At 39.7% G+C, this 18141-nt stretch overlaps 1 protein-coding gene across 12 annotated transcripts in view; it reads right to left on the bottom strand.

The window, feature by feature from the left end:
- The window catches only part of caskin1 (CASK interacting protein 1), a 104283-nt gene that overhangs the window by 36684 nt on the left and 49458 nt on the right, over positions 1-18141 (bottom strand). For all 12 annotated transcript variants that reach the window (XM_082165782.1, XM_082165789.1, XM_082165787.1 and 9 more), the window contains exon 2: positions 14182-14233. In XM_082165782.1, the coding sequence (XP_082021908.1) occupies positions 14182-14233 (52 nt within the window). The remainder of the gene's footprint in view (positions 1-14181; positions 14234-18141) is intronic.

Here is an 18141-nt window from a genome sequence, read left to right as displayed (position 1 = left end):
TGTTGGTGTTACGGCGTGTTCCAGAAGTGCGGTTCCAATGAAGTTATTTCAGAGGCTCCTGGGGCATATGGCATCCGCAGCGGCTACCACGCCGCTCAGACTGCTTCATCTGAGACCGCTTCAGCACTGGCTTCGCGATCGAGTCCCGAAATGGGCATGGCAACAGGGCACACTCCGAGTACCAGTTACTCGGGCCTGACGTCAGACCTTCACCCCGTGGTCGAATCTCTCCTTTCTACGGGCCGGAGTGCCCTTAGAATGAGTTTCCAGGCATGTTGTTGTCTCAGCATGCCTCTGCCACGGGCTGGGGTGCAATGTGCAATGGACATGCTGCCGCGGGCTCCTGGACAGGACCCCAGCTCCTTTGGCATGTCAATTGCCTCGAGTTGCTGGCAGTACGTTTGGCTCTGCATCGTTTTCGAACATTGCTCAAGGACCAACACGTACTAGTCCGTTCAGACAGCACGGCGACAGTAGCGTACATCAACCGACAAGGTGGTCTGAGCTCCCGCCGTATGTCGCAACTCGCCTGCCATCTCCTCTTATGGAGTCAGAAGCATCCGAGGTCGCTTTGAGCCATTTACATTCTGGGAGAGCTGAATCGTGCAGCCGACGAGCTCTCACGATTTCGGCCACATCCCGGGGAATGGAGACTCCATCCCCAGACGGTTCAGCTGATTTGGGAACATAAAGAACAGCATTTACGTGAAATAGAAATCTTTTGTACACTGGAAAACCCAATGTTAAGGTAACTAAAAGCATTTAAGGAACTGATTAGCTTAAACCACTTAAGTTTAAAAACTAATATTTATGAATACTGTAAACTTATTCCATTTGAGTCAACATTATATTAAATTAAACTATTATAGTTTTTTTTTTTTTTAAAGCAACATATAGTCTTAGTGGTATTCGGTCAATCCTTAACCTACCCACAGGCTATTCTTCACCACAGTGGTAACCCCAATAAATCTCCAACATACCAGAAACCCATTTTAAATTCCAGCATAACAGAACATTAAACATTACTGTCACTTTTGATAAATTCTATGCATCCTTGCTGAACAAATTAATTTCTATCAAAATCTTTTGAACGGCCTAAAGTAAATGAATGAGCTTAATATACTGTTACTGACCTATGCTACTTATTGGACCAATTCAGATATAATTGTTTACCAGAACTCTTCCTCATATGAAAAATGTTTAAACTAATGTCATCTTTTAAAAATGAGTTGTATGGCTTCAAAGCAACTCACAGTGTGGCTTTCACTGAATTGATTTGTTTTGTTATATTTATTGGCAGCAATAACAGGAACCTTTAGTATATTAAAAATCTTAAGATGACGAATTGCATGGGAGAAACTGCATAGTTGCAGTTCATGAAATGAAAAGTCATAATTAACTGATTGGGTTTAGACAGAACAATTAAGACTTTACTAATGCTCACTGAGCGTGGTAATGAATTCAATAAAAGAACAGCATCATTAATCCTGCCATTGAGTCGTAGCCAGGGCCGGCGCTCCGCACACGCACATCACGCACTGCGCGTAGGGCACCAAGTGCTTGGGGGGGCACCAAAAAATCTGGGTCGTGAAAAATCATCACAATAGGGTACTAGTATAAATAACAAATAAAATATGTCTAAAGCATGTTAATATTGGGTTTAAGTGGTCGTTCAATGAGGCCTATTATATGTTGATCCGACGAAAATTATGTGTGTATTTAAGTGGTCCAGTAGTAGAATTTTTGCCAAGCGTGTCAGAGGTTCTGAGTTCTAATCCGCACTCATATCGTTTTTTTTTTTTTTTTTTTTTATCAAAACCGATTATGTTTTTTAGTGGTTGTATATCAGGCAGGGACACTTTTTGTGCTTTTTGTTTTCTAATTGTACCGGAGCGAATAGAGAGTCTCTCCACAACGGATTGAAACGCGCGTCTGAGTGAAGGCTGTGCGCGAGCCAGAAACAAACATAGTATCCGCGCCACTGATCGCTCGGCAACGAGCACTTTGATCAGTTGATTTAAAAAAAAAACACATTTCAGCGCTAGATCGACTCTTATTTAAAAAACGAATGAAATGAATGCTCTGCTGGTTAACTGGAGATGTTTTGTTTGTTTGTATTGGTACATTCGTGCCGCGAGATGTTTCAAAAGTGGTGGGGACATGTCCTACCCGCAAATTACGCCTATGCGTATGCATGTCCAGGGGCGTCGCTATAGTAGTGCAAAAGATCCGGGGCTTTAGCCCTGCATGGCTAAAATCTTTTTTTTTTTTTTTTTTTTTTACTTTGAAACTGCAATTAGAAGAAAAACCCCCCCCACAATCTCAGTGTTTGTATATTTTCATATTCACAGAGTTGTCAAATTATGTACAGAATTATTATATTGTGCCTGACCTTTGCACTTTTAACTTTCTGTGTTTACATTGTTCAGTTCCAAATCTGTGTTTTTAGTAATTGTGGTGGTATTTGGTATTTATAATTTTAACCTTTATATTATTTATTTCTTTTCATGTTTGGTGCCATTGTTAATGTAAAATTATTTATTTGCAGCAGTTATTTTGGAAGTAAAGAGAACCTAACTAAGAAATTCTGAATGGTTGTTATTCCCTTGGTGGGGGGGGCACCACCAAGCATTTGTGCTTAGGGCACCCAAATGGCTAGCGCCGGCCCTGGTCGTAGCTGCACAAGCTGTGTGTTTTGAAAACATCAGCAAGAAGCAGGTTTATAAAGGAGGTCATTTTTGATCCGTAAATGCAGTCCGTATTGCACACTGTTCTCTCAACAAACAAAAAAATTACATTATCTGCTGAGCTAAAGCTGTGTGTTTAATTAGAGAACTCCCATGTGGTAGAAACATAATCATGACATACAGTAATAATGAATCAGTTTTTTTAAACAAATCAATTCAATGACGTAAAGGACATAAAAATCATAGTTTAAATGTCACCTTTTGCTAGCGAAAGAAATGGACACATCTAAAGAAATGGACACTGAACGAATCAATGAACGAATTTGAACGAATCGTTTCAGTGAACAAACTCAAAACACACGAATCCTAAAAAAGTTGCTGATATAATTTTCACACCGGTATATAGGGATTTGAATGTGCACTCTCTTTTCAATTTGCGATCACGCATAGTCTGTGTATAGGCCTATAATTTGAGGCATCAGGGAGCCACTTTCAATATGTGCGGGATTGAAATGGCTTTTGAAAATGAGCGCTCGCTTTTTATATTCACTTTCGATTTCGCGATCACACATACTCTGTGTACAGGGTTTGACTATTTTACAAGATATTTGTCAACGATGCTCAGCATCTGTTGTGCACCAAATCCTCCGCCATCGTCTTTTCAGTCATCTCTCCTTACTCTTGTCACGTAATAAGTGAAATCTGACTCCTGCTTCACTGTGCTGCGACTCTGCATCTCACGCTGTATGGAGCAGAGCAGATGCTTTTAAGTTAATAAGTGTAGCGTAGGTCCAACTGAACTAAATGGTTTTTGCTTCTATAAATCTATTGCCGCGGTGAGCAAGTTATGTAATCGGTGTAGCCCACGGCCGAACATGGTAACACCGGTTATACAGTCTATCGCAGAAAGCCTAATCCTATGATGAATCTGTGAGGGAAATTTTACATTTTTTATAAAACAACTAACATCCCTTTTTCTTGCAGGATTAACATTTAATGCTTTTGCAAACTAAATGTCCCCAACACTTGGCCAAATTGTGTCTGGATATGTGCTTTGATATAGAAAAAAAAGAGGAAACAAAACTAGATGCTGTCTAAATATAACAAAGCTAGACAGTTGTCTGAATATATGAAGAGTTCAGATGCAAAAGCCTCTAAGTGCCATCTGAAAATTTCTTCTAGAATGATCATTTTGATCAAGCTCGTATATTTAAATTCAGTCATTTCCCTTAAATGGCAATGAAAATTACCTATTTATTGTAATTTAAGTGAAATTACTGAACTTAAATATACGAGCTTGATCAAAATGATCATTCTAGAAGAAAATTTCAGATGGCACTTAGAGGCTTTTGCAGCTGAACTCTTCATATATTTAACTTTATGACCCTAGCATCAAGCTTTTACCAATGAACAGAGAATTATCCATAAGAAGAACCAATAAATATTAGATAAATTAATGTAATGAATCAAGTCACCTTTGCCCTAACACTTATTCTATAAAAACTGTACTCCTTTGGTCGAGGGGAATTCTCTAAAATTAGTCCGAGATCCTCCCGGACGTGATTAAAGCATATTCAAAGGCATTGTCTGGAGTCTGTCTGGTTACTGCAGCGCAGCAGGTCAGTGGAACAGAGACCTTATTCCCAAGTGATAGTGTTCATAGGGGGCCAGACATCGTCCGACTCAGCAGACGTCGCCAGTAGATGCGCTAGACGATAAATTCGTAAGCGTCGTCAGTAGACGCTTTGGGTAAATGTCGCCAGTAAAGGTCCCAGGGTGAACTGTTGTGCCTGAGAGAAATATTTATTGCTTCAAAAGCGAGGTTAGATTTTTTTAGGGGGCTGACAACTAGATTAATCTGAGATTTGTATGTGGGCTGATATGAAAGACGTGGACAAAGCCCCCCTAAATAATGTCTAGGAACCCTATGGTTAGACAGACCTTGAATCCACCTGGAAGAAATGGACAGGTTTGGTATAATCCATAGTCAATTTAAAAGCTGGTATGGTACATGGCTGAGACAGTTAGACAGAAATGTGTGAGATGCAGCAGGAGAGATGACATGGTAAGATTATCCCAGTGAACACAGCCTCACAGCAGATGGCAGTCGTGCTGCAATGTTTGTCAAGCTCATTTCAGATAGAGCTTATCTTAGAATCCAATGAAAGCCTGCTATTTTGCTGTGGCTCTGCTGGGCCTCAACTCTGACCGCAATGAGAGTGTGTATTTGTGTGGCTGTCAGTGCCAATGACCTTCACACTGAGTGCCTGTGGCACCGAGACGCACTGCCTTCACAAATCTGTCTAAAACATTGTCACAACAAGCCTTTAAATCAAGCCTTAGTGCACGCCCCATCTAAAAGCACCTTTGTTTTTATTGTTCCAGCAGACACCCACCGGAACTTTTTACTACAGGGCTGAGGATCCTTCTTTCAGCATCATGCACCTGACATCCCTCACACTGTGCTTCTGCTGTTTCTCTCATACTCCCGATCAGGCCCGGTTCCAGAATCAAATCACTAAGGGTGCTTCTGAAATTACTGAGGGTGCTAAGTAAAGATGTAGGCTAAGCAACGGCTCCACCACAGCAGCATATAGTGAGACATTTAAGGTTATTTACAATTCATCACTTTTACCAATAATTGAAATAGAATTTCAAAAATATTTCTATTAATCTATTAGTCTGCCTTTACATTGTTTTAATGCTTCTCTATTTTAATGTCATTAATCTGTCCCATGCAGAGTAAATCCAGTATTTATATGTAGATGTCACTTCCAGACTTTGCAGCATGCAATTGGCCATCGGTCCTCTTAGCAGCATGAAAAACAACAGTTTTATTCAATGAATTATATAGGCTGTAGCCTCAAAAGCATGAAAGAGCGCTCACTTTACAATCACTCAAACACTGTCGCTTTGTCAGTTCCTCGCAATCTCACAAAGTTCCATTACGATCAATGAAGCTGCCAAAATGCACATTAAATCTCTTACTTACATCGTCTCTATACTTTGTTTGTTAATTAGATTGTTAATTGCTAGCCTGCATAACTCAGCACTGAATAGCACTGAATAGCATCTTGTGTTTTGAGTGAGGAGTGGATTCTGAGTAACTTAAACACCTCTAAATCGTTATAGTGTTCAAGAGATCAACAACTATGTCTGTGATTAGCTCCATTGCTTACCGTTGCAAAAACACATTGTAAATACATACATTTGACGTTCTCGCAGCACGAACAAAAATATGCAGGGTTCGCCAAATCTGTTTCACCAATATATTATTACAGTATCAACTAAGGATGCGCTTGAGGGTGCTACTCCCGATGCATCTCAAAATGAAAAAAACTTTTTTTTAAATGTGCACAGAAATAAAAAATTCATTGATTTTTTTACAAAGATTATTTAACATTAGTGAATCACCCTTAATATGTAAGGTTACACCAACAAAACTAAAATTAGGGGTAAGATCAGGTAGAAATAGCTCTTTAACATGACAATTGCAGGTTACCTGACATGAATATAGATTCAAATAAAATAATAATAATAACAATAACTTAGTAAAAACTTTCCCACATCATGCTATAGGCATGAGTCATATTGTTATAATGTATTTTTTAAGAGATCAGCATTACAAAGTGTATCTCCTGCATGAAAAACAGGCAAAGCAAATCCCCAAGATTACATTGAATGTCATTAAAACTTATAACATACAGTAAGCAAACCTAGAAACACCCTAACAACCACAAACCACCTCGAACCCCTAAAGCAGGGGACACACATAATGACTAGCTGAAATATTCTAAGACTGAGCTGAACACACTTACAGACTGTTTCCAATGACTGGAGCAGATTTTAAACTCAGACTGTGAACACAGACTGAACGCAACTGTCTGACTCGGCGCGTTTGGGCATGATCAGTCATAAGTATCAAATTACATTCATAATCGGCCTTAAAACAACTGACTAAATAGCTTAAACCCAGCTTAAAACAACTGACTAAATAACACCCTAGCAACCACCTAAAACACCATTGCTACCACTTAGCAATGCCCTGGCAACCACAAAGAATACGCCAAGCAATGCCATAGAGCCCCCTAGCAATTACCTAGTAGCACCCTAGCAACACCTAGAACACTATAAAAACCACTTATCAATGCCATTATCGACCTCAACAAATACTATGGCAACCACCTAGAAATGCCCTAGTGACAACCCAGAACCCCCTAGCAAATGCATTAAGTAACACCCTAGTAAACACCTAGAACACCACTGCAACCACAGAGAAAACTCTAACAACCGCTTAGCAATGCCATTGTGATCAATCGCCACCATATCTTTAGCCAGGTAACTTGTTATGCCGTCTGTTATTTCGCATTACCTTCATGAAGATTTGTCATAGGGTGTGGCACTTTCTAACACTTAAACAACTGAAGTTTGCTTAGATGTCAGTCAGTGTGTTTATCAGTGAGATTTTGGCCATGCATTCATCATAGATTTGTCTGTGATACTTCTGCAGGTGTTGATACAGGTTTGTTGTGTTGCCTCGCAAGGTCGACACAGAAGTTCGTCAGGTTTTACAAAGTACTTGCCTTTGAAGTACATCAGAACGTCTAAATCCAAAATAATTCCAAACATATGCTGTGCTTTTTTTTTTAGGTAGGCTACCAAGTCATCTGCAGGATTTTTCTCTTCTACAAACACACTTTGTTGTGGAGTTGAACCGCTCTCATTTGCACGCATCTTTTCCAAATGACGTCAAACATAAAATGGCGTCAAACATAAAATACTCAGAAAGCAAATAGTCAACGACTACGTGGATGCTTGTTACTATATTCGATAGTCCTTAATCGAAATAATCGCAGCTCTTGCGATTTGAAAACCGCTCCCTTTCAAATTGCTATTTCGGTTTAAAAACTATTAATCTTGCTGCCCAAGTGACCACCCAGAACCCTCAGCAACTGCTTAGCAACACCCTAGAATACCAAAGCAACCACTTAGAAATGCCCTAGCAACCAGAAACGTCCTAGTTACCACCCAGAACTCTATAGCAATTGCCCTAGCAACACCCCAGTGACCACCCCGAACCCCAAAGCAAATGCCTAGTAATACCCTAGCAACTACCTAGCAATGCCCTAGTGACCACCCAGCAATCACCTAGCAATGCTGGAACACTAGGTTAGGGTTAGGGTTACACTTGGCATGTTTGGTTTGATTAAAACAAACTCTGGTGCGATTGCTCTGTTAGTGCGGTTCATTTGAGCATGTGTGAACGTTGCTATCCGAAACCTGGAGCGGTTCAAATGAAATACGAAAGCAACATGGACCAAAGACATGTAAACAAACCAAAAACAGTAAGATGATACCCTAAAAAGGACAAAAATCTCACACATATCTTTTTTCCTGTCATAGTCGCGATGTTGTCCATCACAGTTCAGTTCAACCGCAACTCCTCGCAGCAGATCTTCATTTGTGTGTGTGACGGAGGGATTCCCGCTGCTGTTCTGACTCCTTTACACAGTTTATAAGCTCTTCATGAGTTCTCAACTGGTCGAAATGTATTTATATGTAGGCTACGCTCATACAACCGGCAAGTTTAGCCCAGAACACAGCATTGTTTTGGATGTTCAGTAATTTCTGTCTCAAAATAGGCAATAGGTCATAAAAGCCGACCAATCAGGTTGTGAACATATCCCTATGCCTTCAGGTTCTGTATCTTTTGATTCGGTGATAAAAATGCCAATCTGAACGCGAAGTGGGCCAGGAATAAATGTTTTTTGTTTGTTTTTTGGCCCAGACTAAACGAACCAAGCCAACCGAACTACAAGTGTGAACACACGCTAAGACTACCTTTTCTTTATATAACTTAAAGGTCCCATATTGTATACCTTTCTGAAGTTTTATTTTAGGTTTTGATGTCCTTAAGAATATACTGTATATTTGCGGTATAAGTACCAAAAACCATCTCAATATATTTTTACAGCTCCTTTCTCAGGAGCTCTGTCAAGAACAGGTCGATTTTGGCCTGTCTACTTAATATTCATGAGCCTCTCTTCTGATTGGCCTGTTGTTTTCTGAGTGACAGCCAGGCCAACCACAGGTAACTAGGGTCATGTATGCTGTAGCCTGCTGTGGCTTGGTGATGCTCACAAGTAAGGTAAATAAAACACCTGTAATGATGGTGATAAATTATTTGTTATTAAAGCATAAACATTCACAAACCACTGTTAATTTAACATAAAAGCAAGCATAGGCTACTAAGTGTATGGTTTGGCATGACAGAAATAGCGCAAAGTGCGCTGCCTTAATAATTCCCAAAAAGCTGATATCTCAGTTCATTGCGATATCACAAAGCTCTGTTATTATCAATGAAGCTGACTGCACAATAAATCTTTCATAATGTCAACACTTCGTTTGTTATAATCAGAGGATTTGTCAGCATGCAGAATTCAGCACTGAACAAAAACTCAGTTTTGAGCGGTGAGTGGATTCTATCTTAAATGCATCTCATTGGCCATTGCGTTCAAGAAATCAACTCATATGTCTGTGATTGGCTACATTGCTCAACGCTGCAAACATGTTATAAACATAGACAGTATATAAACTGGACACAGCGGTTTCAACGGAGAAAAGTGAAGTCAATTAGAAGCTCTCACTTCCTGATGGCTGAGCGTACTGCGCAGCCTCAAACTGAGCTTGACGACGTAGATGTGACGTGAGCAACCTGTCTGTCTTCTAGTAGCTGTGCCGAGAGAAATCTGAATCATTCCCTTCCGAAACTTGCAGAGACGGAGAGTGTGAGTAGGAGGTGTCCATGAGCTAGGAGGAGCAACTTTTGCTAAGTATTCTGATTAATTATTTTGTCATTTTGCCTCCACGTCCCCCCGATTGCCCGCAAGCTTCTCCTCCTGTCCATACGGTAATTTCTCTATCGTGCGACAGAGAGTCGCGTGGTTATGACGCAATCGTTAGCCTATTTTTACAAAAACTGCATCTACGGGGCCATAGCGTAAGATACAAGGTAATGGAGCCTTTTATACATTTTCGTGTTTCTTTAGAAATAAATAATTGACAAATAGAGTCTTTAAAACGCCTCAGATGTAAAGTTATTCGCTGTCAAAGTGACGCCAAAATGAATGGGAGTCAATGGAATGCTAACAGCAGGGTCTGCTAATCAATGGCGGTGCCCGGGGAAGCTTCAATGTTTTCCGAAACACTGCCCCCCTGGTTATAAATAGAAACTTGTTCTGGCCTGTAAATCGTTTTTATTTAGTTTTAGTTATTCTGTGCAACATATGAATAACAATTTATTTGTTTTTAGATATTTTATTTTTAGATATTTCTATTTTGCAGGAGTCCCGCGAATCGTTTTATTCTCCCGCAACCCACACATACACGAGTACCTTACGCCCGCACTCGGCCATCAAATCTAGTCCCGCGCCGCACTCTGTTGCATTGGGTCCCGCGGGAGTGCAGGTCTCTCCATTGACTGAACAGCATTTTCTCTACATGTTTCCGTGTTGTTGTTGCTCAGCAACGATGTTGTCTGTGGTTGGGCAAAAGGATGGAGGGATGGTGAGCAGTGCTCGGGGTGGTGACTGAGTAGTTCTGACATCACATTTATACGGAAGTCACAACGACTTGTGAAAAGGCACAGCTACTTTATGCAGGCTTTGTGCATTTGTCTGTGGATTGACTGTTTTAAAACTTATATGGTAGTTATATAGCCCCTAGACCTCTGTTATTATGAAAAATTTCATTTTTGACAATATGGGACCTTTAAATTTTAGACATTGTAGATGTACCCTCATCAATCACATGGTGCGAGATCTTCGCAGGGGAAGGTGATGTTGCTGTCTGGCTGTCATTTCAAGGCTAGATGGACCACAGCCGATATTGGCAGTTTAACCTCAGACAAGAGAGTCTAGCCTGCACTGCATCTCTATTCTCCACTCAGCAGACAACATAATTTTATCTTTGTGTAGAAAGCAATAGTCTATGGAGAAGGAATTAATGTGCAAGTCATTTATCTTACTGATTCAAATGTGAGCTTGGCCTGAGCAAGGCTGCATGTGTAAATACACACCATGTGTGAGGATTCAGGCTGCACAGAGGTATCCGTCGGTTTAGAGTTACAGCTTTCATTTCCTTAAAACCCATGAAGCGGAGCTGTGATGATGAATGCCGCCATTGTTCAATGACAGTGATCAATAGAAGAGATTTTTTAATTATTCTGCTGGTTTCACAGCTTGACAGATTACGGCGAAATAAAACAGGCTTTGATCTTTGTATCTCTGGGCTTAAAGCAGATATGTATTATGGATCATTTGAGATAGTGGTTGTGTTGTTTTGTTAGATAATGTTTGTGTATTTTCAGCCTGACTGCATATGTGTGAGTGTGCGTCAGTGTGTGTTTTTCCTGTCCGCCTGCGCATGTGAAAATCTGTGAGTGTTTGTGGCTGCCTGCCCATCCACTGTGTGCACGAGTTTGTTTTAATATGTGAGGTGCAAATTCTGTGAAATTCTTCGTGCTTCATACCACCACCGTTACTGGCTGAAGAATAGACTGTTCTTGCATTATGTCTCAACACAGTGTCTTCTTTTCAGTCATGCTGTACTCAGGTAAAACTATAGAAGAGTGCATTGTTGTCTTTATACAACATCCGGAAAAATATTCTACAGGAGCCCCTTACTACGGTGGCCGAGAGAGCTCAACGCGCTGCAACTGAAGAAAACACATGCAAATAGAAAAGCACCTGCAAATTAAGAAAACATCTTCATCAGTTTCACAAAACATGTGTGCTCCATATACTCACAACACAACCAAATACAGAAACGCGCAGCAAAAGTTCACAACACAAACAAATACAGAAACGCGCTGCAAATAGGACAGAACACAACGGAAATGTTTCCGGGGAACCCAATAAGTGACGGACCCGGCTGGGACGTGCTTACAGCTGTCTACTTTTATTATTATTAATTTTTTTTGCAAAAAATACAGAGATGACACGTTTATGACATACAACTTTGTATACAATATACAAAATGTATTTACAATATGTTCAATGTCATAAGAATACTAAAAAGAACAATGAGCTGAAGACGAAAATAAATAAATAAATAAATAAAAAAAGATAGAGAGAAAGAGGGAAAGACATTAATCTATACATCAGTTACATTGTACACATTTTATCATGTTATGTTAAAATAAGTTTCATAAGAAATGTTAGAATGCAGCTAGGGTCCAAATATGAGATGGCAAGTTTTAAAGTTGAGACACTCACACACAAATATAACGCATATTTTAAAAACTTTGTTGTATAAAATGTATATTTATTTGCAACAGTTATGTTAACAGCAATAATACTATATTTCTGGTAAGAACAGCTATTCAGCTGATGGACACGCGCTGCGTTGTCATGGGAACATCCCAGGTGAAAATAATGAGGAAATTACGTTGTCTTTCGTTGCTCCCTTCATCAACATAATGGCACACAAGTGCCCCGCTCCCTCCAAAGTGCCCAATTCAAGGGCTCTGCCGTCTGCCCTTTTAAGAGAGTAGGGCATAGGTAAAGCTCACGAGATAACCACGTCCCAGCCGTCCGTCCGTCACTTATTGGGTTCCCTGGAAACATTTCCGTTGTGTTCTGTCCTATTTGCAGCGCGTTTCTGTATTTGTTTGTGTTGTGAACTTTTGCAGCGCGTTTCTGTATTTGGTTGTGTTGTGAACTTTTGCAGCGCGTTTCTGTATTTGGTTGTGTTGTGAACTTTTGCAGCGCGTTTGTGTATTTGGTTGTGTTGTGAGTATTTGGAGCAAACATGTGTTGTGAAACTGATGAAGATGTTTTCTTAATTTGCGGGTGTTTTTTCTATTTGCATGTGTTTTCTTCAGTTGCAGCGCGTTGAGCTCTCTCGGCCACCGTACCTTACGGAACGAAAATATATTTCCCATATATGAATGATCAATATATTCAATAATCATGCTGTCTAATCAGCATCTTGATATGCCACACCTGTGAGGTGGATGGATTATCTCGGCAAAGGAGAAGTGCTCACTAACACAGATTTAGACAGAATTGTGAACAGTATTGGAGGGCAAATGGGGGCAAAAACAGTGTTGCATTTATAATTTTGTTCAGTGTATGTAGGCTACACAATAAAATATAAAACTTTGTGAATATTACATGTAATGCTATTTTTAAAATATATAAATATTTTATATTCATTAATATAAAGCCATACATGGTCAAAGCATATATTGCAGTATATTAAAAAATATAAGCACTAGTTTCCCATATATAGAAATGTATTATGTAATACTGTATATCGCATTATATTTTGCAGTATATTCCCATATATTTTTGTTCCGTAAGTGGCAGCCCAACAAAAGTCTGATTCATCCCACTATGACAAATAACACACTGCCACAAATAACACAATGCTCTCGGCCTCTGAAACAAACTGGATAAAACTAAACAAACATCAAGTGCGGCTGAAAGAATTACTGAATGTGGCAGAACCAATTTGGATGAGAGCAAATATGCCTGTCATACACTCATAATCTAGTTAGACTTTATCAGGAATCAGCAATGTACAGTTCCAAAGAGTATTTGGACGCTTAAAGGTTGTATCAGCGATTTCAGACCCAAAAAAGGCCCAAACATAAATGATCACATTCATCTAATCTTTCCTAACGATCCGCTAGCTGCCCGCCCCATAAGCAGGCCGTCAAAAAACTGCGTCTCTGTAGGCAGCCTAGGCTCTGAGATCTGCACACAAAAACAATTGGTTTCACCAACCACTCAAAACCAAAACAAATAGTGTTCCAACCAATCACCGACAGGGGGAGGGTGTTGTGAGGTTTTGGGCTTTTTTTGTTTTTGTATTGTTTTTGTGTGCAGATCTCAGAGCCTAGGCGGCCTACAGAGACGTAGTTTTTTGACGGCCTGCTTATGGGGCGGGCAGCTAGTGGATCGTTAGGAAAGATTAGATGAATGTGATCATTTATGTTTGGGCCTTTTTTGGGCCTGAAATCGCTGATACAACCTTTAAGCCAAATTTAAAAGGTAGCACAAAATACTGGGCTATCGCCATCTGTGGTTAAAACATATAAAGACTTAATTTTAATTTTTTGTGGACATTTCCAGCCAAATCAGATCCAACAGCACTGAATATAAAATGTTATTGAAGGCTTACTGTAAAGCAATAACCCATTTTTATTTACTAGTATTTTATTTATTTCTAACTAAAGATTAAATGAAAAATCTTCTATAGTGTACCTTTCAAAACACTGTTATAAAACAACACATTGTTAAAAGTAAATTTGAGATTTGTATCTGTCCCCAGTCAGTTGGAAAGACACTTGAATAAAAGTTTTTCTAAACCAACAAGTGCACATAAACTCTGGCAGATCCCGAGGATATTTGGCAGTCAGACAGGAACGATCATGTTTACAAGAGTCTACCACATGGAGCCATATAAAGTCCTTATATGTCCCACTCACCCATCAGTGTCCTGGAAGTTGACGTTCACCCTCTTGGCAGAGCCCAGCAACTCTAAAGAAAAAAGAGAGGGAAAGAGGGATAAGTATGTTTAAAAAGCAACAATTGTAATCTGTGGGAGTAAGGACATTTCACAGCAGGTTCTATGATACTAGGGATTTATATACAGTTTTCGTAGCAAAAAATAGCAACATTTGCAAAGATGAGTGTTGGAGACCAGTGCATCTAATTTAAGGCTTGAATTTCCTATTTGCATTGGAAACTTCTCTATTTTAGGATTGTCATTTTGAGGGCATGTGTGTAAGTGAGCAACTTTGAGTACACACTAGAATACTGAGTGTGTACAAGAGCTGCATGACCAGCAGTAAAAATAACACACTCTGTACCAAAAACCTTGCACTGCATTACAACTGAAAACGCCTTGAGATAGGACTATGATTATTTTTTGGTGCATAATCAATTATTGAAATGTATACTTTTACATAAACATCACATAATCTTCATAGTTTGGCTGTACTAATTAGAGAAAAGGAACCACAGGATAATCCTTATTCTCAGCTGTGTGGGCCAGAACTATTGTTTAGTACTGTCAGTTACCCATGCATCCTCGTCACACACAGAAAACCAAATACTTTTACTGTCATTTGAGGTTATACACCATGACCATTTTTAGTTTGCATTCAAATGGACCTGCATACAAGTGGATGGCAAACTGTCCTGTTTCCCAGCAGACATGGGGAAGTATGCTATGTCTGTCTATAGGGGCCGTTCACTACATCACTTCCCCTAACAGCAGCACAGCCATTAAGAGACTCTGTGGAGGACTGAATACTGGTGTCGCATTTTATTCCATACACATAAATCACATATGCTTCACTCACAGCGCCACCAAGGGACCAGGATGCAGGTTTAAAGGAAGAATGCAGTCACCTCGTGCCTTGGTGCTCAAATGCAGCGTCTATGAGACTGAATCACCCATTTGTACACTATTTTAGTTTCAATTTGAAAATGAAATGTGAATATTTTCAACAATTATTATTTTAATTTTTTATAAAACAAAAAATAAAAGCACAAATTGTAAATGCTACAAGTGAATTGAGGCAACACAACTGTATAATGTAGAGTAAGAAAATGGATATTCATATAGAGATTTGCTTAAGATTACATTTAACAGTGTTAACAATTAGTCTAAATTAGTGTTTTCAAAGATACATTTTAAGCGAGATTTAGATGACAGTTAAGGTAATCTAATTGTAAAAATAGGGCAAATGCGCACAACTAAATATCTAATTTTGGCCAATATCAATATCAACAGCTATGAATTTAATTTTGGCCAATTCAATATCAATAGATAAATAAAAAAAACTCCAATAATCAATATTATGAAATGAATATACTGTATGTTTGCTCCAGGTGCTCCAGTTTCCCCGTACACTCTAAAGACAGTCAGCACAGGTCATTCGTAGACACCAAATTTGGTGAATGTTTGTGTGAATGTTTGTGTGTGAGCCCTGCCTGTGGCCCAAGAAGCTGGGTTAGGCTCTAGCCCCCCCGCGACCCTAATGAGAATAAAGCGATAATGGATGGATATATTATGAATCCGTAGCACTCCAATCCCAACTTGTGCAGAAAGACAAGTATCAGGCCACAAAAAGTACTCTCAAAACCTTCTTTCAAATTACTCAACACAGCAACAGTGGCATGTATTTGAGACAGGTTCTGTTTGATCAACCAATGGTAAACAGGAGGAATGTTCACAGTCTCTATTCATCCAGACGTTTTGAAGCCTGTGGCTTTGGCGTGTTTGAGATTTCACCAATTGAACTGGTCTATAGGTGATAAAATCTTTAACACCTGGTAAAAGGGCTTCTATTTGGCCTAAAATGTGAGCGGTGGAATTTGGAGGCAGATCAGAATATGCCAGATGAGGTCCGTATTCCATCTGGAATGGAGCTGCTCACAGCCATCTACATCAGTCAGCCTGAATACAGGGCTGTTGTCAACAGCTGCAGCTCAATGTGACAGAGAACATCTGTGTGTCTTTTTCTGCCTCTGTCTTTAACTCTTTCACCTCTCGGGCCTGGCCTGATGTGTCCAAACAGAGCAGAGTGGGGACTGATATTAAATAAAACACAGGGATGGAGTAAGTCCCCAGTAAATGACTACCTGTGTTTATGAGGAAACAAGTGTGCTTCTATTTCAAGATACAAAGGTTACAGAGGAGAATATCTATCTACAGTGAGCTGCTGCTTTTGTGCTCTTGCTCTCGGATGGACTGTTTATCAACCGTTTGGCCTCTGAAACAAGATCCTTTAGATGAAAGGTACTGTACAGTATGTTAGCACTAATCCCAATAATGGCAATGTGAAAAGTGCAGACGTATGGATTCTACTTAGAGACTCTATTTTCACATCTTTCATCAATTATTCAGTTGCTTACATCAATAGGATGACCTGTTACTGATTTTGTTTTTAAATTGTGGGTAATAGTGGTTTATGTTTAGACTGGGTAAACCCAGCCCGATCTGCCGGCGATTTGATTTCGCCCTGCAGCTCAGGCTGGAAACCTGTACATTCTTCTATCCTGTTTGCGTTACAAATCTGCGGGGTCCAATCACAAACTGGCTTATCCACCTGGCGCGCTATTGGTGGGTTTAATCCAATCCAATTCCTTTTAACCTCTAGACCAGGGGTGCCCAATCCTGCTCCTGCCGATCGACTGTCCTGCACAGTTCTTCTCCAACCCTAATCAAACACACCTGAAGCAACCAATTATGGTCTTCAGGATCACTTGAAAATTAAAGGCAGGTGTGTTTGATTAGGGTTGGAGATGAACTGTGCAGGACAGTCGATCGGCAGGAGCAGGATTGGGCACCCCTGCTCTAGAGTAGACGATGCTCAATGGCTTCTTTAGTTTAGCAAACAAATCGCTCGAGTGGGTGTAAATACCACTCACTTTCATGTGGTTTTTTTTGCACAACCTGCAAAAATCACTTGATGCCATTGCTGCTTCTGCAAACCGCTGATCAATGCTCCAAACCAACACGGTTGTTAACACGTTTCCTGCCTGGAGTTTTCGCGTCGCTGATTGGTTGAAGGACTATCCAGTTGCGTACAGAGTCTTTTGAACTATGCCTCTTGTGCAGGAGAAAATACAGAGCAGACTCCCCGGACTAATGTTCAATCTTAAAAGATTAAGCTTGGTCTGGTCTGGTGATAGCCAGACTTGTTGCCTTTGAGTGAAAAAAAAAAAAATTCAGTAGGCCTATAAACCAAATATATATGGTAAGATTTTGATGTTTCTGAAAGAAGTAATCTTATACTTACCAAGGCTGCATTTATTTGATTAAAAGTAAAGTAAAAACAGTAATGTTGTGAAATATTATTACATTTTAAAATATATTTACGGATACATACATGATGATAAGGAAGATTGAGACTGATGTTCCAATTGTCTGCCATTAATAAAGTAAATAGTAAATTGAAAATTAAATGAAAATTAAACCATTCTTCAGCTGCATAAGCAATACAATAATAAACATCAGCCTTAGCTTCAACGCACATAATAATTAGGTAAACTCAGCCTAACTTCTCTTAGGGTTGTTTTGTATATACTTCCTTCAGATCTTTTTATAGCGCCCACAGTTAACCCGCTGAATAGTCTGGTCATCAAAACTGAAAACAAAAGATTACATCACACTGACACACTCAGAGCAAAGACAGAACTAGGTTGCTTTGTTGTATGAAAACATTTAGAGGTACAAATATGAGCCTGGAGATGTTCGCTCTGGGGACAAGAGGAGGAGTTTTGCCTCTTTGTAAAAGTTAATGAGCCCACAACAAATAGGTCTCATTAAAAAACTCAGCATTTAACTACAAACAAAACTATTATAGTCTACAAGAAGTAAACAACAGCTGTCAAGCCAGAATACATTCCCCCCAAATGACAACAGCGCTCTCACA

Source organism: Leuciscus leuciscus (assembly GCF_965113295.1).
Source record: "Leuciscus leuciscus genome assembly, chromosome: 1".
Taxonomy (NCBI): Eukaryota; Metazoa; Chordata; class Actinopteri; order Cypriniformes; family Leuciscidae; genus Leuciscus; species Leuciscus leuciscus.
The sequence above is the reverse complement of the archived record's forward strand: the minus strand, read 5'-3'. Positions and strand labels throughout refer to the sequence as shown.